Here is a 26,415-nt window from a genome sequence, read left to right as displayed (position 1 = left end):
GTTTCTACTCCGCAAAGAAGGAGTGAACATAATTCCGGACCTGGAAGATCTTCTGATAAAGGCACCGCCCAGGGAGCAGTTGTTGGACAGCATTGGCCTCTCAGCCAGACTACTCCTGGATCATGGGTGGATTCTGAACTTACCAAAACCTCACCTGGAACCGACGCAGAGGCTCTCCGTCCTGGGAATGATACTGGACACAGAGTTTTAGAGAGTGTTCCTTCCCTTGCAAAAGGCTATGGAAATCCAGTCGATGGTTTGGGCTGTCCTGAAGCCAACCCGGATCTCGGTGCATCTGTGCTTTCGTCTACGAGGTGCTTCAGTACGGCAGGTTTCATGCAAAGCCCTTCCAGCTGGATCTGTTGGACAAATGGTCCGGATCACATCTTCACATGCACCAGAGGATCTGTCTGTCACCAAGAGCCAGAATCTCCCTTCTGTGGTGGATACAGACTTCTCCCCTAGTCGAGGGTCGGAGGTTCGTGATTCAGAATTGGATTATGCTAACCACAGACGCAAGCCTCAGAGGTTGGGGAGCAGTCACCCAGGGGGTGCAGTTTCAAGGAAGATGGTCATGTTGGGAAGTCGTCCTTCCAATAAACATATTGGAACTCAGGTCAATCTACAACGCCCTTCTGCAGGCATCATTTCTACTTCAGAATCAGGCCATTCAGGTCCAGTCGGACAATGTAACGGCAGTAACGTACATAAACTGACAGGGCGGAACGAAAAGCAGAGCAGCAATGTCAGAGGTGTAAAAAATTCTCCTCTGGGTGGAAAAACACGCCGTGGCATTGTCGGCGGTCTTCATTCCGGGAGTAGACAACTGGGAAGCAGACTTCCTCAACAGACACGACCTGCACCCGGGGGAGTGGGGTCTCCACTCTGAAGTGTTCCAGTGGTTGATACGTCAGTGGGGATATCCACAGAACTACATGATGGCCTTTCGACTCAACAAGAAGCTCAAGCGGTATTGTTCCAGGTCGAGAGACCCACAAGCAGTGGCGGTAGATGCTCTGACAATTCCGTGGGTCTACCAAATGGTGTACGTGTTTCCTCCATTTCCTCTGATCCCAAGAATTCTAAAAAGAATGGAAAGGGAAAAGGTTCAAGCAATCCTCATTGCTCTGGACTGGCCTCGAAGGGCCTGATACGCGGATCTTCTCGAGATGCTGATAGAAGATTTGTGGCCTCTACCTCTTCGCGAGATTCTTCTGCAACAGGGCCCGTTTGTCTATCAAGACTTACCGCGGCTATGTTTAATGGCATGGAAGTTGAACGGCTGATTCTAGCCAAAAGAGGGATTCCTGACAAGGTCATCCCGACTATGATCCAATCCAGGAAAGGGGTAACGTAAACACATTACCAACGTATATGGAAGAAGTACGTCTCTTGGTGTGAGAGCAGACAATGTTCCGCTGTGGAATTTCATCTGGGATGTTTCCTGCTTTTTCTGCAGTCAGGAGTGGATGTGGGCCTACGCCTAAGCTCTATTAAAGTACAGATTTCGGCTTTGTCTATTTTCTTTCAGAAACAGTTGGCTTCTCTCCCTGAGGTCCAGATGTTCTTGAAAGGTGTTCTACACATCCAACCTCCCTTTGTGCCTCCCACGGCACCTTGGGATCTCAATTTGGTGCTGCAGTTCTTCCAATCGGACTGGTTTGAAACGTTACAGGAGGTTGACGTAAAGTACCTTACGTGGAAGACTGTCACACTGTTGGATTTGGCCTCGGTGAGACGTGTGCCGGAGCTAGGGGCATTGTCTCACAAGAGTCCTACTTAATTTTCCATGAGGACAGAGCTGAACTCAGAACTGGTCAGCAATTTCTTCCTAAGGTGGTGTCCGCTTTCACATCAACCAACCTATTGTGGTTCCGGCTGTGACGGACACCTCTGCTACTTCAAAGTCTTTGGATGTTGTGAGGGCTTTGAAGGTGTATGTAAAGAGAACAGCTCGTCACAGAAAATACGACTCGCTGTTCGTTTTCTATGACCCCTATAAAAGATAGGGGTCATAGGGGGTAATTCTGAGTTTATCGCAGCAGGAACTTTGTTAGCTAATGGGCAAAACCATGTGCACTGCAGGGGAGGCAGATATAACATGTGCAGAGAGAGTTAGATTTGGTGGGTTATTTTGTTTCTGTGCAGGGTAAATACTGGTTGCTTTATTTTTACACTGCAATTTAGATTGCAGATTGAACACACCCCACCCAAATCTAACTATCTCTGCACGTTATATCTGCCTCCCCTGCAGTGCACATGGTTTTGCCCAACTGCTAACAAAGTTCCTGCTGCGATCAACTCAGAATTACCCCCATAGACTCAAAGCAGTCTATCGCACGCTGAATTAGGCTCACTATCCAGCATGCTTATTCCACGGCAGGATTGCCGGTTCCAAAATCTGTACAGGCCCACTCTACTAGGTCGGTGGGTTCTTCTTGGGCAGCTGCCCGGGGTGTCTCGGCTTTACAGCTCTGCAGAGCAGCTACTTGGTCAGGTTTGAACACGTTTGCAAAGTTTTACAAGTTCGATACTTTGGCCTCTGAGGACCTTCAGTGTGGTCAATCAGTTCTGCAGGAACCTCAGCACTCTCCCTCTCCGTTTGGGAGCTGTGGTACTTCCCCATGGTATTAAATGGATTCCCAGTATCCCTTAGGACGTAAGAGAAAATAGGATTTTAATTACCTACTGGTAAATCCTTTTCTCGTAGTCTGTAGAGGATACTGGGCGCCTGCCCGGTGCTTCGTTTTTCCTGCACTGTTACTTGCTTAAGTATTCTCGTTTGTTCAGCTGTTGCTGTTCATGTTTCAGGTTTGGTTAGCTTGGCTTTCCTATTGTTCTGTGTATGCTGGTTCGTAATCTCACAACTTTCCTTATCTATCCTTCTCTCAAAGTATGCCCGTCTCCTCGGGCACAGTTTCCTAGACTGAGTCTGATAGGAGGGGCATAAAGGGAGGAGCCAGCGCACACTATCAAATTCTTAAAGTGCCCAAGGCTCCTAGTGGACCCGTCTATACCCCATGGTACTAAATTGATTCCCAGTATCCTCTACTACGATAAAAGGATTTACCGGTAGGTAATTAAAATCCTATTTTTGTGCTTTGGGAAATGTTAAGAAATATGGCAAAAGAAGAAGGCACCAAACCATTAACTAGGCTTAAATATGTTCTAATATGTATATCCCTTTGTGATAGGACCGGGCAGCTGCATATCTGCAGTTCTTAGAAAGTGATATTGATTCCCCCATTAATAATACAGCATGTGTAAAGATAATTGATAAAGTGCGGAATTATTAATTCCCATAGTAGATTATGCCATCAACCTCAAAGCTGTGGAATACAGCTGTAGGCTACTACGCTAGATAGTTACTAAGCTAAAAGCTATGCCTTTTCCTTTTGGTTGCTATAGTTTTCTAAATGAAATAAACTTGTGGTAACATGGTACAAAGCAAAGTGAATTAGTCTGCCAGAGCACACAAGGTATAATGGCTATGTGTGTTCTTACAAGCTACATGTTTTGTACAGTGTATATTTACATTTGAGCCATTTCCAAGGTGATACCATATCTGACAAGTCCTAACCAGACACCTTCATTCTGAAAAAATCGCTGGATCTCTTATTTGGCGGTATGGGTGCTTGTTAGAAGAGATAGTTCAGTGTTTTCCAAGGTCCTTGTAGTGTACTGTTGTATAGACTCTGTCCAGAAACAACCATAATTATTTGGATTTTGCATTTTAATCAGCAGTGTATAATTTTGTTATACACAACTGTGATTGCTCAGCCGTTTAATAATACAGGAGTGATTATAATATACCTAGAAACTCCTGCAAATAATATTTATATCAATGGTTCATTCTGATGTCATCACTTATAATAAATGTTCAGCATTCATTAAAAAACTGTGCACTGTAAATTGTTTCAAATATTAGACATCACCTTGGGGGTTCATGACCAGTGTAAAAACCTGCATCCTTAATGATATGCTTATAGAAGGTCTCAGTGATTTATAGTGTAATAATTACTGTTATTATCATGATTCATTTCCTGCTTGTCGGAGTACCCCAGATTTAAAGCTTGTGGGCATAGAAGAAGCTTAAGCCATTCACATTTTCAGAAAGCTCACATCAGGCCATAGGAGTCTTGATGTGGTCTTTGTTGCTATGAAGTAACAGCCATATGCAGCAGATTTCACAGACCTGACCTTTATGCAACAAACTCCAAAAAGTTAAGTTTTCAGAGTTTGGCCTCGTTAGTTTACACCAGGCATGTCAAACTCATGGTCATCCAGCTGTTGTGAAACTACAAGTCCCAGCATGCTTTACCAGCTGATCAGTGGAAGGTATGCTGGCAAAGCATGCTGGGACTTGTAGTTTCCCAACAGCTGGGGGGCCACGAGTTTACCTGGTTTACACCATCTTCATATCTTCAAATCTTGTTAAGCCTATGGAGGCAAAAGCTGGACATACACCTAAAGATTTAGGGGGGAATGTAATGCAGTGATAGGGAACCTTTGGCACTCTAGCTGTTGTTGAACTGCACATCCCAGCATGCCCTGCTACAGTTTTGCTATTTGGCCATGCTAAAACTGTAGCAGGACATGCTGGGATGTGTAGTTCAACAACAACTGGAGTGCCAAAGGTTCCTTATCACTGTAAATAGGGTGTGAAAATCAGAAAGTGAAAGATTTGGGGAGAATTCTCCCATGTAAATGATTGCAACTTTAAAAAAAAACAGGAAAACTCTCCCCAAATCTCTCACTTTCTGATTCTCACACCCTAATACATTCCGCCCTTATTGTCAGATCTGGCTGGTTGGAACAAAAATCTGGTAATATATGCAGCAAATGACAATTGACCATTTGCTCCAAAATGGCGTAAAACTGCCAAAAACGGTCATTCAGATAAACTTTATTCACATGGATTTAAGCAATTTGTCTGATAGACCATTTTTGTCTGGTTTCCAGTGTTTGTGAGCAAATAGTCATTTGTCATGTGCTCTCATCCATTACCAGATTTTCTTTCCAACCAGCCAGATTGGACAATAAACCAGCTCTACTCACAGCACAGAATGCTTACATTCCCTCTCCTGCTGTTTCCGCACACAGTGGTACGACGGCGCGATGTACCATGTCATGCTGCATTCAGCAGCATAGCATCATAAATTATATCTTCTGGTTGGCCGTGCAGCACGGCCAACCAGAAGATATCATGTACGACCTGCGGCAGAGCGCAATCGAGCATACACACTGTACGATCCGGACGATATATTCTTCCAATTTGACCGCAAACAATATTTTGTGCCGAGATCATCCTTATGTTCACCTGGTCTTAGGGTAGATGTGGAATGCGCATGCATGACAGCTGGGCAAACATTCACATAGCTCTTCAACCTGGCGGGATCCATCAAAGCCAGAAAGGCTGGCAATGGGACATTGAATCATAATGCTATATGTAGATGACATCACCTAGTAGAGGAAATACAGTTAAGCCACCATTACCATACGATCTATGGGGATGGCGGTTACTGCCAGTGATTTAATCCTTGTGTCCCTATGCAGGGCCGTAACTAGGTGTGTGCCGGCGGTGCCTTGCCCACAGCGCATGTGCACTGTAGGCGCAGGACCGTCCGGCAGCACCCGCAGGGCCGCACTGTCTGTCTTTGTTTGAATGCGCTGGTAATGTATGTAGCAGTGCGCTCAGCTCCATGTCTGCTGGGCACACCACTACATACATTACCCCGCACTCCGCAGGTGACATTAGCGGGGAGGCGCTGCAGCATGGGCACATACTCCGCCCCCCTTCCCCGGCTCACTGATCAGCGCTGCCTCCTCCTCAGGCAGCTCATCACCACCTCCTCCTCCTACGGGGAAACATGATCCTGCAAGGTGAAAAATCACACACTCATATCATGGGCATTTGGAGAGTGTGTGGGGGACAAGTGTTGTATTGTTGCTTTGGTTTAAAATTATTGGTATTTTGTACATTATATTAGTACATAATGCATTTCTCTGTGGATGTCACCAGCCTTGAACTGCTTGCTCCCTCTCTTTCTCTCTCTCTCTCTGACTCTGCCTGCCTAATGTGTAAAAAGGGGGGCCCTGGCTGCTTAATATGTAAAAAGGGGGACTCTGCTTGCCTAATGTGCTAAAAGAGGGACTCTGCCTGCCGTAATGTGTAAAAAGGGGCACTCTGCCTGTCGTAATGTGTAAAAAGGGGACTTTGCCTGCGTAATGTGTAAAAAGGGGGACTGCTTCCGTAATGTGTATAAGGGGGACTCTGCCTACCTGCCTAATGTGTAAAAAGAGGGACTCTGCTGCTGTAATGTGTAAAAAAGGGGAACTCCGCCTGCCTAATGTGAAAAAAGGGGGCCTTAGCTATTGTTACGTGTAAAAAGGGGACTCTGCCTGCCGTAATGTGTAAAAAAGGGAACTGCTGCCGTGATGTTTAAAAGGGGGGCTCTGCCTGCCTGCCTAATGTGTAAAAAGGGGACTCTGTCTGCCGCAATGTGTGAAAAGGGGTACTCTCATGGCGTCTTTTCATATGGGCTCTATGGGCACTTGCCCAAGGGCCCCAGGAGTATAAGGGCCCTAGATTAATAGCTGAGGGTCACCTCTTTCCAGGGGTACCAGATTTTAGAAAATCGGCCATAGGGAACCAGAGATATCTGACTTCAAAGCAGTGGTCCCCATCCAAGCCTGTTAATTGCTCTTCCCAGCCAGATCTCTCAGGTTATGTCTGAGTTTTTCTGAGGGTATTCTCCAAAAGCTGGGACTCTCCACTTTTGGTGGACACTGGCAGCTTGTCTCTACTCTGCCCAGAACCAGAGATATCCGTCTTCCAACAGCTGGTTCCTGCTCCAGCTCCACACGCCTGGGATGCAGTTTTATATTTTCGTTGGTGGATTGCTCTGGCTCCTGAACTCTGATCTCCAAGTCCTCAGTACCTCCTGAAAGGTGTCCCCAGTACCTCCTGAAAGGTGTCCCCAGTACCTCCTGAAAGGTGACACTCTCTAATTTTTTATCCCATTCAAAGCTAAGAAATCTTTTTCCAGGAACTTGAGATATCTGCAGTCAAGCAAGCTGCCCTCCCATCAGAAAATGATGAATATTAAGCCCACTCCACTATCCACCCCTCCCCTACGTATTGAACACCCCATACCACCCTGGAAGTCATGTACCGGGGCCCCTTCATTCAGCCTAATGCCCCTTCTACAGTTTAGTGTTCTCCCTCCCACCCCATCTGTGTAGTAAAGGAGTAATTAGCAGAAATTACTGCTCCAGGTCCTACATGCTGAGCGGAAGATAGAACACCACCTACTGCCCATGGGACATCAAAGCTGCCGCTGATAGCACTCCACACCACTACTGCTGGAGGATGGGTAGAGGCCCCAGTGCATTGCTGTGCCCAGGGGCCCACGCTGCTGTTAAGACGGCCCTGGGTACTCTACCTGCCATAATGTGGAAAAAGGAGTTATGTGGCCACACCCCCTATATTTTCGCGCACTGGCCCTGTTTTGTATATGGGGGGAGGGGCGCTGATGCTGTTTCGCGCACACAGTGCTAAAATGTATAGTTACGGCACTGTCCTTGTGTTTCAGTTTCACCAGAAATTTGTCTGTTTTTCATTGCTTCATAGAGTGCAACTGTAAATCCCTTCTAGAATGAGTATATTATTTTAATACATATCTAATGTTTCATAATTTTATGTTATTTTAACTTGCTACACCTTCATACCTTACAGTGGAGCAGTTACCCACAATTATTGAAGCCACCCAAGGAGTCCAAGTTGCTTTTCCTGTGGGAGAAGATTTCACCTTGAAATGTGAAGCAAAAGGAAACCCAGCTCCAGAGTAAGCTATTTGCTAATGATTTTAATTGCAATTCTTACTTTCTGATCATATGCTTTGCAAATTAATATTACTGCACTTCTGATATTTCAGTTGAACATCGTCCATTATTCAGCTCCTCCTTAGAATTCAGTTCATAGTAAAAAAAAAAAGCACTGGGGGAAAAAACTATAGTAACATATGAAAAAGAGTAAAAGATTATGGTTGGTGGGGGCCCAGGGCAACGGAGGTTGTGGGGGCCCCCACCAGTAGAGTTGCTGGCAAAGCCCCGCCCCCGACACACACACACACACACACACACACACACACACACACACACACACACACTTACTTGCAGAGACACGTACAGCACCCAGTGTCCAGCGGCACCGCACTACAGTGGAGGAGCTCTAAATAAAACTACAGCTCCCAGCATCCCTTGCTTCCGACAGCAATGGCTGCTGGGAGCTGTAGTTTTAGTTAGAGATGCTCAACTATGTAGTGCTATGCCGCCAGACACCACCGATACCCCAGGACACCGGCGCTAACCCCCTGTTCTGGCGGCGCTGTCCCCGAAGCAGCAGGGGACAGCACCGCCAGAGCGCATACTGTCTTAATGAGCTTCTCCTACAGAACTCCTATTGTAAGGACCAACTGACACAATGTATTACTGACTGTATTTCTAATACTGATACTCCTGATATGTCCAAAATCTCAGTGTGGGAAGCTCATAAAGGTGTAATTATAAGTAAGCTGATTCAGCTTGTTCTTATATGATAAAAACAGAGGGAGGCACAGAAGTTTAAGCTGTTGCAGTAGATGCAGGTATTACAGTCGCTCCATAAGTCCTCCCTGTCCAATGATGTTCTTGCAGTACTTGCTGTTGCTAGACTGTCTTCATACAAGCTCATGTTGGATACACTTAAACTGAACTACCATAAATGTAGAAGCCATTTTTTCCAGTGTGGGAATAAACCTAGTAAGATGTTGGCCCATGCTTTGTGGGCACAACAAGCATATCCAGTCCATAGACTCTGGCTGGGATTGCCGGTTGACATCGGAGATCACAGATGCTTTCCATTCATACTAATTTAGGCTTTATATTCTGGCTGAAGACTTCTCGCAGACAGCTAATGGGACTGGACCTGATAAGATTAAAGTTTATCTTTGATTTTCCCACTTTATCTGAAGAAGATGCACTTGCTCTGGAGAGCCCCTTTACATTAGAGGGACTTGACAAGGCGATTAAATCTTCTCTGGTGCTGACTGATTCCTGATTTCATATTATAAAACCATCCATGACATTTTAGTGCCTCTGATGCTTCATGCATTTAATGCAGTCTCTGATGTAGACCACTTTTCTGCTCAATCTTTGGAGGCCCACATCACCATCATCCCTAAGAAGGGAAAGGACTCTCCCCATTGCCCTAGTTGTTGGCCTATTTCCCTCCTTAACGTGGACTTGAAACTTTACGCAAAGCTCATTGAGAATTGATTAAAACTAATATTACACTCAGTGATCCATACGGAGCGAAGGGTTTTGTCTTGGGCCATGAGGCACGAGACAACATGACAAAAATGCTTAATTTAATTCACTTAGCGGCCCAATCACCAGTGGCTTAGATGCTTTTGTCAACTGATGCCGAGAAGGCTTTCAACTGTATTAATTGAGCATTTATGTGAAGTCTGTTTGTGCATATGCGACTAAGACCAATGTTGCTACATAGAATATTAGCATTGTATTGAGGGACCTCAGACAGAATTAAAGTGAACGGGGATTTCTATAGCCCAGTTCCAATTTGTAACCATTGGTGTCCATTGGTATTTGTGTTATGCATGGAAGCTTTGGTGTACGCCATTCGGGCAAACCCACTTAACTCACTTAATTTTGTTCCTATACTTATTTGACAGGTGCTTACTTTTGTGGACACATAGAGGCATCTCATCGATTGGGAGGATTAATGTACTGTAATAAAGATGAACATACAGTATTACTTCATGTTCTCTATCTCTTACAAGCTTTGTCAGTACTGATTCCACATGGGTGGTTTATAGATCTCCATCGAGTGGTGGAAAACTTTGTGTGGGGTGGGAGAACCCCTAGGTTCAAGCATGAAGTTTTGAATAGAAGCTGTCGCTTGGGTGGTTAATAGCTTCTATATTTTAATACTCATTATGATGCAGTTATGCAGAGCCGTTCTAGCCCTTTTGGCGCCCCGGGGGGAAATAAGGGCGTGGCTTCGTACAGGGGGCATGGTCAGTTACGCCCCCTGTAGAGTTGTGCCCCCATTTGTGCCCCCTGTAGAGTAGCGCCACTTACACACACAAAAAAAATAATACTTACAATCCCCACTCCTGATTCCCAACCGCTGCAGACCTCCGCCTGCGCCGCTCCTCTCCTCAGATCTATGGGAGAGACGTCATGACGTCTCTCCCATAGCGCAGCATAGACAGACACTAGAAGTCAAATATGACCCCTAGCATCTGTGTCAGTCCCACAATGCTGTGCGGTGCGCAATGACGTCATCGCGCACCGCACAGCAAAGGTCCCCTCTACGAAGGGAAACTAGACGCGTAGCGTCTACTAGTTCCCTTCACAGCGGGGGGATCTTGCCATGGTGCGGCGCCCTCTGGATGGCGCCGGCGCCCTCCGGAAGGCGGCGCCCCAGGCAAAAGTCCTGCTTGCCCGTGGCAAGATCCGCTACTGCAGTTATGCTTAGTATAATCTTAGACTAAACCAGGGGCAGTTCTGTTAAGCAGTGGGTAACTATTGTGGGCTCCTTCCGACAATCACCCTTGCCTGTTTGCCCTGGCAGTTTCAGTTACCTAACATACTACATCCTAATATAAGGCCCACATTGGGGACTTGGAAATGTCTTAAGGGTATGGGTAATATTTCTTTGGCTCAATCCTCACTATATGCCTTATTTGATAAGCCTGGGGTCTGCATGTTGGCTTTTAAATGTTGGTCATGGGCAGGGATATCTAGGATTGGACAGTCTCTGGGTACTTTGGGAGTGAAGTATTTTTACCATATCCAAGCATGATAGCAGTTATCCAGGGGCGTATCTAGAGAGGAGGGGACCCGTGTGCAGTGTCCGGGTGTGGGCCCCTCCTCTCCCGTCCCGTAGCCAGCAACAGCGCTGTTAGCGCTCTGTCTGAGCACTAAAGACTCTGGCACATCTCTGGCGCGGCGACCATTTTTTCGGAGACCTGCGCATGCGTTGTAGACTCTGGCACTGTGCCAGAGTCTCTAGTGCTCAGACAGAGCACTAACAGCGCTGCTGCGGCTGCTGGCAACGGGACTCGGGAGAAGAAGGGACCCAAACACGGAAAACCAGAAAGGTATATAGAAGAAATGGGTGCTGTGTGTGCAGTATGGGCCCCCTCTGAACCCAGGGGCCCGTGTGCACCCACACACTGCACCGATTATAGATACGCCAGTGCAGTTACCCAATAATGAGATCTGGAGTTATCTCCAGATCAAACATTTATTCCAATCTAGGACCCTTCTCTTTGCAGTGTAGTTTATTACCCTTTGAACACTTGGTGTTATACAGCCTACCCAACTCATATTGTATCCACTATTTATAAACTATTGGTGCAGTTATTAGTGATGCCCAATGGGCGTCTATTTTTGAGAAGTTATGGAGTAGTTCCACCAACATATTAACTACTCAAGAGCAGGGCCCTCTTCCCTCATGTGCTTATCCTTTTCTTACTTTAATAATCCTTGCCTGCCCAAAATCCTGCGGTTTTCGGCCACCTAGATACTTATCTCAGTGTCGTCTACTGATGTAGCTATGTTTAGTTATCCTGTACTTGTCCTATATTGTCTTCAACTGTAAGTCACTGTTTTCCTGTTTTGATTATTTGCTTATGTACTCTGTAATTTGGCGCTGCGGAACCATTGTGGCGCCATATAAATAAAGAATAATAATAATTGATATGCACTTCAAGGTCATTTCTCGCTGGTATCGATGCCCATCAGCTTTGTCTAAAATGTATCAGCATGTTGCTGGAGATGTGGTAAGGGCTTGTGTAATCACGTTCACACATGGTGGTCATGTGCAGTTCTTAGACCCTCCTGGGATGTAGTGATCTGAATCGCACAGGGAATTTTGGGCCAGTATGTACCCGATGGGCTTGAGTGTTGGCTCTTGAATAAAATCGCTATGCCTCTCTGTGTATACAAAAATGTATTTTTAAATATCTTAACAGTGCTGCTAAGGCCGTTATCCCCATGCAATGGAATCTAATTTCCCCCTGACCCTTGTTCCAGAGGATAGAACTGTATTGTTCAATGAATGATACTGTAATGTCCTCTGGTGATCAGTCCTCTTGTGTGGTTTTATTGGTTAGAATTCTTTCAGTCTGCGCGTTACAAATCCCTGATGGGAGCATCATTATTCCTACATCTCCTTTCTGATTTGACGCTTGCCTCTTGGACATTGGGTCCCATTCCTTCCTTGCCCTCTTTCCTCTTCTATTACTGTAGCTGTTTTTCCTTTCCTTTTATTTCTTTTATTGCTTTCTTTCCTTTCATGTTATGTTTTTCATTTGCTTTTGCAGTACGCCATGTTTAAATTTATACATGGTTATATTATATTGTCAATTTCCTTCTGTGACTATTGTCTTTTGTTGCTGCTGTTTCTGTATTATGTTTTGGACTTTTTTGAGACATATGTAGTTTTCATGTTTTGTTTTTATCACCTGTTATGGAAACCATGGCCCTCATTCCGAGTTGATCGGTCGCAAGGCGAATTTAGCAGAGTTACACACGCTAAGCCTACGCCTACTGGGAGTGTATCTTAGCATCCTAAAATTGCGACCGATGTATTCGCATTATTGCGATCAAAAACTACTTAGCAGTTTTAGAGTAGCTCCACACTTACTCTGCCTGTGCGATCAGTTCAGTGCTTGTCGTTCCTGGATTGACGTCAGAAACACACCCAGCGTTCGCTCAGACACTCCCCCGTTTCTCCGGCCACTCCTGCGTTTTTTCCGGAAACGGTAGCGTTTTCATCCACACGCCCCTAAAACGCCGTGTTTCCGCCCAGTAACACCCATTTCCTGTCAATCACACTACGATCGCCGGAGCGAAGAAAAAGCCGTGAGTAAAAATCCTATCTTCATAGCAAAGTTACTTGGCGCAGTCGCAGTGCGACTATTGCGCATGCGCACTAAGCGAAATTTCACTGCGATGCGATGAAAAATAACGAGCGGTCAACTCGGAATGAGGGCCCATGTTCACAACATGGTGCTTTGTTTACGTGAGCTTCCCAAGCAGAGGAAAGATATGAGGGGGGAGACGGCTGTAAGTGACCTAACAATCCCAGCTTCTACCCCCTCCCTCCCATACACATCAGGCTATATTAATGGGGTCTTGTCCCAGTGTGTAAGTTGTACAGAGGCTGCTACTATTCTTGCATGTTACAAGATAAATTATATTTCTCTATCGTCCTAGTGGATGCTGGGGTTCCTGAAAGGACCATGGGGAATAGCGGCTCCGCAGGAGACAGGGCACAAAAAGTAAAGCTTTTTCAGATCAGGTGGTGTGCACTGGCTCCTCCCCCTATGACCCTCCTCCAGACTCCAGTTAGATTTTTGTGCCCGGCCGAGAAGGGTGCAATCTAGGTGGCTCTCCTAAAGAGCTGCTTAGACAAAGTTTAGCTAGGTTTTTTATTTTACAGTGATTCCTGCTGGCAACAGGATCACTGCAGCGAGGGACTGAGGGGAGAAGGAGTCAACTCACCTGCGTGCAGGATGGATTGGCTTCTTGGCTACTGGACATCAAGCTCCAGAGGGACGATCACAGGTACAGCCTGGATGGTCACCGGAGCCGCGCCGCCGGCCCCCTTGCAGATGCTGAAGTCAGAAGAGGTCCAGAATCGGCGGCTGAAGACTCCTGCAGTCTTCTAAAGGTAGCGCACAGCACTGCAGCTGTGCGCCATTTTCCTCTCAGCACACTTCACACGGCAGTCACTGAGGGTGCAGGGCGCTGGGAGGGGGGCGCCCTGGGAGGCAAATGAATACCTATAAAGGCTAAAAATACCTCACATATAGCCCCTAGAGGCTATATGGAGATATTTAACCCCTGCCTGATTTTTCTAAATAGCGGGAGACGAGCCCGCCAGAAAAGGGGCGGGGCCTATCTCCTCAGCACACGGCGCCATTTCCTCTCACAGCTCCGCTGGTCAGGACGGCTCCCAAGTCTCTCCCCTGCACTGCACTACAGAAACAGGGTAAAACAGAGAGGGGGGGGCAAATTTATGGCGATATTTTGATATAACAAAGCAGCTATAAGGGAGCACTTATTATAAGGCTATCCCTGATATATATATAGCGCTTTTGGTGTGTGCTGGCAAACTCTCCCTCTGTCTCCCCAAAGGGCTAGTGGGTCCTGTCTTCGTTAGGAGCATTCCCTGTGTGTCTGCTGTGTGTCGGTACGTGTGTGTCGACATGTATGAGGACGATATTGGTGTGGAGGCGGAGCAATTGCCAAATATGAGGATGTCACCCCCTAGGGAGTCGACACCAGAATGGATGCCTTTATTTATGGAAGTGGTGACGGTGACGATTCAACCGTATTTTCCAGTAGGGCCACACGTTATATTATTTTGGCAATGAAGGAGGCGTTACATTTAGCTGATACTACAGGTACCACTAAACAGGGTATTATGTGGGGTATGAAAAAACTACCTATAGTTTTTCCTGAATCAGAAGAATTAAATGACGTGTGTAATGAAGCCTGGGTTGCCCCTGATAAAAAGCTGATAATTTCAAAGAAATTATTGGCATTATACCCTTTCCCGCCAGAGGTTAGGGAGCGCTGGGAAACACCTCCTAGGGTGGACAAGGCGCTAACACGCTTATCTAAACAAGTGGCGTTACCCTCTCCTGAGACGGCCGCACTTAAAGATCCATCAGATAGGCGGATGGAAAATATCCAAAAAAGTATATACACACATGCAGGTGTTATACTACGACCAGCTGTAGCGACTGCCTGGATGGGCAGTGCTGGGGTAGTTTGGTCAGAGTCCCTGATTGAAAATATTGATACCCTGGACAGGGACAATATTTTACTGTCGTTAGAACAAATAAAGGATGCATTTCTTTATATGCGTGATGCACAGAGGGATATCTGCACACTGGCATCACGGGTAAGTGCTATGTCCATTTCGGCCAGAAGAGCTTTATGGACGCGACAGTGGTCAGGCGATGCGGATTCAAAACGGCATATGGAAGTTTTGCCGTATAAAGGGGAGGAGTTATTTGGAGTCGGTCTATCAGATTTGGTGGCCACGGCTACAGCCGGGAAATCCACCTTTCTACCTCAAGTCACTCCCCAACAGAAAAAGGCACCGACTTTTCAACCGCAGCCCTTTCGTTCCTTTAAAAATAAGAGAGCAAAGGGCTATTCATATCTGCCACGAGGCAGAGGTCGAGGGAAGAGACAGCAACACGCAGCTCCTTCCCAGGAACAGAAGCCCTCCCCGGCTTCTACAAAAGCCTCAGCATGACGCTGGGGCTTCTCAAGCGGACTCGGGGACGGTGGGCGGTCGTCTCAAAAATTACAGCGCGCAGTGGGCTCACTCGCAGGTAGATCCCTGGATCCTGCAGATAATATCTCAAGGGTACAGGTTGGAATTAGAGACAGATCCACCTCGCCGTTTCCTGAAGTCTGCTTTACCAACGTCCCCCTCCGAAAGGGAGACGGTTTTGGAAGCCATTCACAAGCTGTACTCTCAGCAGGTGATAGTCAAGGTACCTCTTCTACAACAAGGGAAGGGGTATTATTCCACTCTTTTTGTGGTACCGAAGCCGGATGGCTCGGTAAGGCCTATTCTAAATCTGAAGTCCTTGAACCTGTACATAAAGAAGTTCAAGTTCAAGATGGAGTCACTCAGAGCAGTGATAGCGAACCTGGAAGAGGGGGACTTTATGGTATCCTTGGACATCAAGGATGCGTATCTCCACGTTCCAATTTACCCCTCACACCAGGGGTACCTCAGGTTCGTTGTACAAAACTGTCACTATCAGTTTCAGACGCTGCCGTTCGGATTGTCCACGGCACCTCGGATCTTTACAAAGGTAATGGCCGAGATGATGATTCTTCTTCGAAGAAAAGGCATATTAATTATCCCATACTTGGACGATCTCCTAATAAGGGCGAGGTCCAGAGAACAGCTAGAGATGGGATTAGCACTGTCTCAAGAAGTGCTAAAACAGCACGGGTGGATTCTGAATATTCCAAAATCCCAGTTAATGCCGACAACTCGTCTGCTGTTCCTAGGGATGATTCTGGACACGGTTCAGAAAAAGGTTTTTCTCCCGGAGGAAAAAGCCAAGGAGTTATCCGACCTTGTCAGGAACCTCCTAAAACCAGGAAAGGTGTCTGTACATCAATGCACAAGAGTCCTGGGAAAAATGGTGGCTTCTTACGAAGCAATTCCATTCGGCAGATTCCACGCAAGAATTTTCCAAAGGGATCTGTTGGACAAATGGTCAGGGTCGCATCTTCAGATGCACCTACGGATAACCCTGTCTCCAAGGACAAGGGTGTCTCTTCTGTGGTGGTTGCAGAGTCCTCATCTATTGGAGGGCCGCAGATTCGGCATACAGGATTGGATCCTGGTGACCACGGACGCCAGCCTGAGAGGCTGGGGAGCAGTCACACAAGGAAGAAACTTCCAGGGAGTATGGACGAGCCTGGAAACGTCTCTTCACATAAACATTCTGGAACTAAGAGCAATATACAATGCTCTAAGCCAGGCAGAACCTCTGCTTCAGGGAAAACCGGTGTTGATCCAGTCGGACAACATCACGGCAGTCGCCCATGTGAACAGACAGGGCGGCACAAGAAGCAGGAGTGCAATGGCAGAAGCTGCAAGGATTCTTCGCTGGGCAGAGAATCATGTGATAGCACTGTCAGCAGTGTTCATCCCGGGAGTGGACAACTGGGAAGCAGACTTCCTCAGCAGACACGATCTTCACCCGGGAGAGTGGGGACTTCATCCAGAAGTCTTCCACATGCTGGTAACCCGTTGGGAAAGACCAATGGTGGACATGATGGCGTCTCGCCTCAACAAAAAACTGGACAGGTATTGCGCCAGGTCAAGAGATCCGCAGGCAATAGCTGTGGACGCGCTGGTAACGCCTTGGGTGTACCAGTCGGTGTATGTGTTTCCTCCTCTGCCTCTCATACCAAAAGTATTGAGAATTATACGGCAAAGAGGCGTAAGAACGATACTAGTGGTTCCGGATTGGCCAAGAAGGACTTGGTACCCGGAACTTCAAGAGATGATCACGGAAGATCCGTGGCCTCTACCTCTAAGGAGGGACTTGCTTCAGCAGGGTCCCTGTCTGTTTCAAGACTTACCGCGGCTGCGTTTGACGGCATGGCGGTTGAACGCCGGATCCTAAAGGAAAAAGGCATGCCGGAAGAAGTCATTCCTACTTTGATTAAAGCAAGGAAGGAAGTAACCGTGCAACATTATCACCGAATTTGGCGAAAATATGTTGCGTGGTGCGAAGATCGGAGTGCTCCGACGGAGGAATTTCAACTGGGTCGATTCCTACATTTCCTGCAATCAGGATTGTCTATGGGTCTCAAATTGGGATCTATTAAGGTTCAAATTTCGGCCCTGTCGATTTTCTTTCAAAAAGAATTGGCTTCAGTCCCTGAAGTCCAGACCTTTGTTAAGGGAGTGCTGCATATACAGCCTCCTGTGGTGCCTCCAGTGGCACCGTGGGATCTCAATGTGGTTTTGGACTTTCTAAAATCTCATTGGTTTGAACCACTAAATAAGGTGGATTTGAAATATCTCACTTGGAAAGTGACCATGCTTCTAGCCCTGGCTTCTGCCAGGAGAGTATCAGAATTGGCAGCTTTATCTTACAAAAGCCCATATCTGATTTTCCATTCGGACAGGGCAGAACTGCGGACTCGTCCGCATTTTCTCCCTAAGGTGGTGTCAGCATTTCATCTGAACCAGCCTATTGTAGTGCCTGCGGCTACAAGTGACTTGGAGGACTCCAAGTTACTGGACGTTGTCAGAGCATTAAAAATATATATTGCAAGGACAGCTGGAGTCAGAAAATCTGACTCGTTGTTTATATTGTATGCACCCAACAAGATGGGTGCTCCTGCGTCTAAGCAGACGATTGCTCGTTGGATCTGTAGCACAATCCAACTTGCACATTCTGTGGCAGGCCTGCCACAGCCTAAATCTGTAAAGGCCCACTCCACAAGGAAGGTGGGCTCATCTTGGGCGGCTGCCCGAGGGGTCTCGGCATTACAACTTTGCCGAGCAGCTACGTGGTCAGGGGAGAACACGTTTGTAAAATTTTACAAATTTGATACTTTGGCTAACGAGGACCTGGAGTTCTCTCATTCGGTGCTGCAGAGTCATCCGCACTCTCCCGCCCGTTTGGGAGCTTTGGTATAATCCCCATGGTCCTTTCAGGAACCCCAGCATCCACTAGGACGATAGAGAAAATAAGATTTTACTTACCGATAAATCTATTTCTCGGAGTCCGTAGTGGATGCTGGGCGCCCATCCCAAGTGCGGATTATCTGCATAAATTGTACATAGTTATTGTTAACTAATTCGGGTTATTGTTGAAGGAAGCCATCTTTCGGAGGCTCCGCTGTTATCATACTGTTAACTGGGTTTAGATCACAGGTTGTACGGTGTGATTGGTGTGGCTGGTATGAGTCTTACCCGGGATTCAAAATCCTCCCTTATTGTGTACGCTCGTCCGGGCACAGTACCTAACTGGAGTCTGGAGGAGGGTCATAGGGGGAGGAGCCAGTGCACACCACCTGATCTGAAAAAGCTTTACTTTTTGTGCCCTGTCTCCTGCGGAGCCGCTATTCCCCATGGTCCTTTCAGGAACCCCAGCATCCACTACGGACTCCGAGAAATAGATTTATCGGTAAGTAAAATCTTATTATTTTATTTTACTATGTGTATTTTGAGGGTGTTTAAACTGTTTTTGTTTGGTTTAAATGTAATGTACACAATCTACTATAGTATACACACCCCAACCACCACCACCACCACCAACAGAGCACACTGTTGCACTTGCTCTGTGCAGTCCCATAGTGGGGATAGGCAAGATGACGACTGGGGCAGTACTGACAAGATGTGGACTTCTGGAGGAGTGTGGCGGACCACCCTGTTTGAAGTGACCCAATCCCCCTTAAGGCTTAATCCTGCACTGGCTCTCACCCCTTTTGAATTATAATGTACTGCTTCAATGTCACCTAGGCATGCCCTTTCTGACATTTATAAACTGCTGGCCAAGATACAGTTGGGCACTCTCTCTTCTTTTACCCCTATTTGGCATAAGGAACTGGGATGCACTATCTCAGATGGGCAGTTGAAACAATTATTTTTCTATACACAAGTTTCTTCAGAAACTGGCTCGGTAGTTGAGATTTATTTATTTATTAAATAATTTTAAATGAATTACACCGTGGTATTAGTGCCTAAATTTTATCAGCAAAATGTTTCCAGGCCTACCTAACTCCTGCTGGCGCTGTGGACAGGCACCGCTATCTCCCCCCCCCTCCCCCATATTTGCTGAGTGTAAGATTCGCAAGTTCTTGGACACAGTTATACGGATCACCAAGACCATGGTGGAAGAGGAAACACCTTCTGGTTGTTTAATCTAGAAGATATTTCCATCTCTAAGTATAAAGAGTCTCTACTTACGCATATTATTAATTCTGCAAAAGCAGTCATTCCATTCTTCTGGAAGGCCCCGCAACTGCCTCCTACATCTGCTTGTTTTCAGAGGCTTGATATGTACATGGATATGGAAGATCTTGCCCTTTCTTTCTAGTACTGTCTCCCAAGTGGTGAGACAGGGTGACCGGATGCACTCTTTACACCTTCCTGTAGACCTCAGGTCCAGATCCTAGGCCAGTATCAGCTTTGTTCACATCCGACCATCTCACATCAACCTTCACTTCCTTCCCTTCTTTGCCTGTTCTATGCCAATCTGCTCTCCTGTTTTCTTCCCCCTTTCTTTTTTTTTGTTTCATTTAGATATTTCCTCTATCTTTCTCTTTTGTGTTTCTCCGTTAGTTGATAAGTTAAATCTGCATTCACACTATGTTTGAATGGATTATGTTTCTCTGACGTCCTAAGTGGATGCTGGGACTCCGTAAGGACCATGGGGATTAGCGGCTCCGCAGGAGACTGGGCACAACTAAAGAAAGCTTTAGGACTACCTGGTGTGCACTGGCTCCTCCCACTAAGACCCCCCTCCAGACCTCAGTTAGATTCTTGTGCCCGGCTGAGCTGGATGCACACTAGGGGCTCTCCTGAGCTCCTAGAAAGAAAGTATATTTTAGGTTTTTTATTTTACAGTGAGATCTGCTGGCAACAGGCTCACTGCAGCGAGGGACTAAGGGGAGAAGAAGCGAACCTACCTAACTGGTGGTAGTTTGGGCTTCTTAGGCTACTGGACACCATTAGCTCCAGAGGGATCGACCGCATGGAACCGGCCATTGATGTTCGGTCCCGGAGCCGCGCCGCCGGCCCCCTTACAGAGCCAGAAGCATGAAGAGTCCGGAAAATCGGCAGCAGAAGACTTCGGTCTTCACCAAGGTAGCGCACAGCACTGCAGCTGTGCGCCATTGCTCCTCATGTACACCTCACACTCCGGGCGCTGATGGGGGCAGGGCGCTGGGGGGGGGGGGGGGCGCCCTGAGGGCAATATAAGACACCTTGGCTGGCAAATCATCACAATATATAGTCCCAGAGGCTATATATGTGATAAATTACCCCTGCCAGAATCCATAAAAAAGCGGGAGAACAGTCAGCCGAAAAAAGGGCGGGGCTTCTCCCTCAGCACACTGGCGCCATTTTTTCTTCACAGTGCAGCTGGAAGACAGCTCCCCAGGCTCTCCCCTGTAGTTTTCAGGCTCAAAGGGTTAAAAAGAGAGGGGGGGCACTAAATTAGGCGCAATATATGTGTACAAGCAGCTATTGGGGGAAAAATCACTCAGTTATAGTGTTAATCCCTGCATTATATAGCGCTCTGGTGTGTGCTGGCATACTCTCTCTCTGTCTCTCCAAAGGACTTTGTGGGGTCCTGTCCTCAGTCAGAGCATTCCCTGTGTGTGTGCGGGGTGTCGGTACGGCTGTGTCGACATGTTGGATGAGGAAGGTTACGTGGAGGCGGAGCAGAGGCCGATAAATGGGATGTCGCCCCCTGTGGGGCCGACACCAGAGTGGATGGATAGGTGGAAGGTATTAACCGACAATGTCATCTCCTTACATAAAAGGCTGGATGACGTAACAGCTGTGGGACAGCCGGCTTCTCAGCCCGCGCCTGCCCAGGCGTCTCAAAGGCCATCAGGGGCTCAAAAAACGCCCGTTACCTCAGATGGCAGACACAGATGTCGACACGGAGTCTGACTCCAGTGTCGACGAGGTAGAGACATATACACAATCCACTAGGAACATCCGTTACATGATCTCGGCAACGAAAAATGTGTTACGCATTTCTGACATGAACCCAAGTACCACATAAAAGGGGTTTTATTTATTGGGGAGAAAAAGCAGCCAGTGTTTTGTTCCCCCATCAGATGAATGAATGAAGTGTGTAAAGAAGCGTGGGTTCCCCCGATAAGAAACTGGTAATTTCTGAAAAGTTACTGATGGCGTACCCTTTCCCGCCAGAGGATAGGTCACGTTGGGAGATATCCCTTAGGGTGGATAAGGCGCTCACACGTTTGTCAAAAAAGGTGGCACTGCCGTCTTAGGATACGGCCACCTTGAAGGAGCCTGTTGATAAAAAGCAGGAGGCTATCCTGAAGTCTGTATATACACACTCAGGTTATATACTGAGACCTGCAATTGCCTCAGCATAAATAGTGCTGCTGCAGCGTGGTCTGATACCCTGTCAGATAATATTAATACTCTAAGACAGGGATAATATTTTGCTAACCTAGAGCATATTAAAGACGTCGTCTTATATATAAAGGATGCACAGAGGGATATTTGCCGGCTGGCATCCAGAATTAATGCAATGTCCATTCTGCCAGGAGGGTATTAGAAACCCGGCAGTGGACAGGTGATGCTGCCTGTAAAAGGCACATGGAGATTCTGCCTTATAAGGGTGAGGAATTGTTTGGGGATGGTCTCTGGGACCTCGTATCCACAGCAACAGCTGGGAAGAAAATTTTTTACCTCAGGTTTCCTCACAGCCTAAGAAAGCACCGTATTTTCAGGTACAGTCCTTTCGGCTTCAGAAAAGCAAGCGGGTCAAAGCGCTTCCTTTCTGCACAGAAACAAGGGAAGAAGGAAAAAGCTGCACCAGCAGCCAGTTCCCAGGATCAAAAATCTTCCCCCGCTTCCTCTGAGTCCACCGCAAGACGCTGGGGCTCCACAGGTGGAGACAGGTGCGGTAGGGGCGCGTCTCGGGAACTTCAGGGACCAGTGGGCTTGCCCACAGGTGGATCCCTAGGTTCTGCAAATAGTATCACAGGGATACAGGCTGGAGTTCGAGGCGACTCCCCCTCGCCGTTACCTCACATCAGCCTTGCCTGCTGCCCTCGGAGAAAGGTAGTACTGGCGGCAATTCACAAGCTGTACTTCCAGCAGGTGAAATCAAGGTACCCCTCCTTCAACAAGGCCGGGGTTACTATACCAAAATGTTGTGGTACCGAAACTAGACGGTTCGGTGAGACCCATTCTAAAATTGAAAGCCTTGAACACTTATATACGAAGGTTCAAGTTCAAAATGGAATCGCTCAGGGCGATTATTGCAAGCCTGGAGAATTTCATGGTATCACTGGACATCAAGGATGCTTACCTGCATGTCCCTATTTACCCTTTTCACCAGGAGTACCTCAAAATTGTGGTACAGGATTGTCATTACCAATTCCAAGACGTTGCCGTTGGTCTGTCCCCGGCACCGAGGTATTTACCAAGGTAATGGCCGAAATAATTGTCCCGTACTTGGACGATCTCCTTATAAAGGCGAGGTCCAGGGAGCAGTTGTTCGTCTGATTAGCACTATCTCGGGAAGTGCTACAACAGCACGGCTGGATTCTGAATATTCCAAAGTCGCAGCTGGTTCCTACGATGCGTCTACTGTTCCTGGGTATGGTTCTGGACACAGAACAGGATAAAAAGGGTTTCTCCCGGAGGAGAAGTCCAAGGAGTTGTCGTCTCTAGACAGAGACCTCCTAATACGTATACAGGTGTCGGTGCATCAATGCACGCGAGCCCTGGGAAAGATGGTAGCTTCTTACAAAGAAATTCCATTCGCCAGGTCCCATGCAAGGATTTTCCAGTGGGATCTGTTGGACAAGTGGTCCGGGTCGCATCTTCAGATGCATCGGAGGATAACCCTGTCTCCAAGGGCCAGGGTGTCGCTGTTGTGGTGGCTGCAGAGTGCTCATCTTCTAGGGGGCCGCAGATTCGGCATACAGGACTGGGTCCTGGTGACCATGGATGCCAGCCTTCGAGGCTGGGGGGCAGTCACACAGGGAAGAAACTTCCAAGGCTATGGAAAAGTCAGGAGAATTCCCTACACATAAATATTCTGGAACTAAGGGCCATTTACAATGCCCTAAGTCAGGCTAGACCCTGCTTCAACACGGGCCGGTGCTGATCCAGTCAGACAACATCACGGCGGTCGCTCATGTAAACCGACAGGGCGGCACAAGAAGCAGGATGGCGATGGCAGAAGCCACAAGGATTCTCCGGTGGGCGGAAAATCATGTGTTAGCACTGTCAGCAGTGTTCATTCCCGGAGTGGACAACTGAGTAGCAGACTTTCTCAAAAGACACGACCTCCACCCGGGAGAGTGGGGACTTCATCCAGAAGTCTTCCAAATGATTGTACACCGTTGGGAAAGGCCACAGGTGGACATGATGGCGTCCCGCCTCAACTAAAAGTTACAAAGATATTGCGCCAGGTCAAGGACCCTCAGGCGATAGCTGTGGACGCTCTGGTAACACCGTGGGTGTACCAGTCGGTGTATGTGTTCCCTTCTCTGCCTCTCTTACCCAAGGTAATGAGAATAATAAGAAGGAGAGGAGTAAGAACTATACTCATTGTTCCGGGTTGGCCAAGAAGAGCTTGGTAACCAGAACTCCAAGAAATGATCTCAGAGGACCCATGGCCTCTGCCGCTCAGACAGGACCTGCTGCAGCAGGGGGCCTGTCTGTTCCAAGACGTACCGCGGCTGCGTTTGACGGCATGGCGATTGAACGCCGGATCCTGAAGGAAAAGGGAATTCCGGAGGAAGTTATCCCTACGCTATTTAAAGCTAGGAAAGAAGTGAACGCAAACCATTATCACCGCATATGGCGGAAATATGTTGCGTACTGTGAGGCCAGGAAGGCCCCAAAGGAGAAATTTCAGCTAGGTCGATTTCTGCACTTCCTACAGTCAGAGGTGACTATGGGCCTACAATTGGGTTCCATTAAGGTCCAGATTTCGGCTCTATCGATTTTCTTCCAAAATTGAACTGGCTTCACTGCCTGAAGTTCAGACTTTTGTTAAGGGAGTGCTGCTTAGTCAGCCCCCGTTGGTGCCTCCAGTGGCACCGTGGGATATCAACGTGGTGTTGGATTTCCTGAAGTCGCATTGGGTTGAGCCACTTAAATCCGTGGAGCTATAATACCTCACGTGGAAAGTGGTCATTCTGTGGGCCTTGGCGTCGGCCAGGCAGGTATCAGAATTGGCGGCTTTGTCATACAAAAGCCCTTATCTGTATTTTATATGGATAAGGCGGAATTGAGGACTCGTTCCCAATTCCTTCCTAAGGTGGTATCAGTTTTTCATGTGAACCAACCTATTGTGGTGCCTGCGGCTACTTGGGACTTGGAGGATTCCAAGTTACTGGACGTAGTCAGGGCCCTGAAAAGTATATGTTTCCAGGACAGCTGGAGTCAGGAAAACTGACTCGCTATTTCTCCTGTATGCACCCAACAAGCTGGGTGCTCCTGCTTCTAAGCAGACGATTGCTCGCTGGATCTGTAGCACGATTCAACTTGCACATTCTGCGGCTGGACTGCCGCACCCTAAATCTGTAAAAGCCCATTCCACGAGGAAAGTGGGCTCTTCTTGGGCGGCTGCCCGAGGGGTCTCGGCTTTACAACTTTGCCGAGCTGTTACTTGGTCGGGTTAAACATTTTTGTAAGAGTCTACAAGTTTGATACCCTGGCTGAGGAGGACCTAGAGTTTGCTCATTCGGTGCTGCAGAGTCATCCGCACTCTCCCGCCCGTTTGGGAGCTTTGGTATAATCCCCATGGTCCTTACGGAGTCCCAGCATCCACTTAGGACGTCAGAGAAAATAAGATTTTACTCACCGGTAAATCTATTTCTCGTAGTCCGTAGTGGATGCTGGGCGCCCATCCCAAGTGCGGATTGTCTGCAATACTTGTTTATAGTTATTGCCTAACTAAAGGGTTATTGTTGAGCCATCTGTTGAGAGGCTCAGTTATATTTCATACTGTTAACTGGGTATAGTATCACGAGTTATACGGTGTGATTGGTGTGGCTGGTATGAGTCTTACCCGGGATTCCAAATCCTTCCTTATTGTGTCAGCTCTTCCGGGCACAGTATCCTAACTGAGGTCTGGAGGAGGGTCTTAGTGGGAGGAGCCAGTGCACACCAGGTAGTCCTAAAGCTTTCTTTAGTTGTGCCCAGTCTCCTGCGGAGCCGCTAATCCCCATGGTCCTTACGGAGTCCCAGCATCCACTGCGGACTACGAGAAATAGATTTACCGGTGAGTAAAATCTTATTTTTTATTGCTTCTGTCTACTTATTAGTGTCAATAAACATTGATTCTATTAAAAAAAAAAAAAAAAAAGGAGGAAAAATAGCCACAACTTGCACTTAACAAACCAAAGGGAATATTTATCAAAGCTTGGAGAGAAATAAAGTGGAGAGATATAATCTACCAACCAATTAGCTCCTAACTGATATATTTCAAACACAGCCTGTAAAATGACAAAAGCTGATTGGCTAATACTTTATCTCTCTCTCAACAATTCTCTCCAACCTTTGATAAATAACTCCCAATAGTGAATCAAGTTTATTTATTCTATATCAAGCAACGTGATTTATGAGTCAATTCAAAGCAAACTCTTCTCATTATAAAATAATATGTCCAGATTTGATGTGAAACGATTGTCAGTTACTTGTCTCTGATAGATAATGTCACTGCCACCTGTGCAATGTGATCCCAGCACTATCTGCTCGGTGCCCAGCATCCATGTGATTTCAATGTCTGAATACCTCTGCATCACGCAAGGGCATTTGGCATATATAGTCGGTTTTTAACCAGCAATTATATATTGTATTATAAACTGCTAAATCACTTATTTTTGACTATTTTTCACATAAGTGTGCACACGCCTAAGGTAATACTTTCTGGAAGCACCTTCTGCTTTTATTACAGTAGTGAGTCTTTTTGAATGTCGCTATCAAGTTCGTACACCTGGATTTAGCAATCCATTCCCACTCTGCCCTTCACAAAATGTCAAGCAAATTCAATGAAATTGAGGGAATCTCCTGTGCACAGCCCTCTTTGGGTCATTCCACAGGTTCTC

General features: G+C 47.0%; 1 protein-coding gene across 8 annotated transcripts in view; it reads left to right on the top strand.

Annotated features, from left to right (window-relative positions):
* CHL1 (cell adhesion molecule L1 like) overlaps positions 1 to 26,415 on the top strand; it is a 464,787-nt gene that overhangs the window by 229,678 nt on the left and 208,694 nt on the right. For all 8 annotated transcript variants that reach the window (XM_063940640.1, XM_063940638.1, XM_063940643.1 and 5 more), the window contains one exon: positions 7,739 to 7,847. In XM_063940640.1, the coding sequence (XP_063796710.1) occupies positions 7,739 to 7,847 (109 nt within the window). The remainder of the gene's footprint in view (positions 1 to 7,738; positions 7,848 to 26,415) is intronic.

The sequence above is a fragment of the Pseudophryne corroboree genome, chromosome 9 (assembly GCF_028390025.1).
Source record: "Pseudophryne corroboree isolate aPseCor3 chromosome 9, aPseCor3.hap2, whole genome shotgun sequence".
Lineage (NCBI taxonomy): Eukaryota > Metazoa > Chordata > Amphibia > Anura > Myobatrachidae > Pseudophryne > Pseudophryne corroboree.
This window is presented reverse-complemented; position numbering and strand designations above follow the sequence as displayed.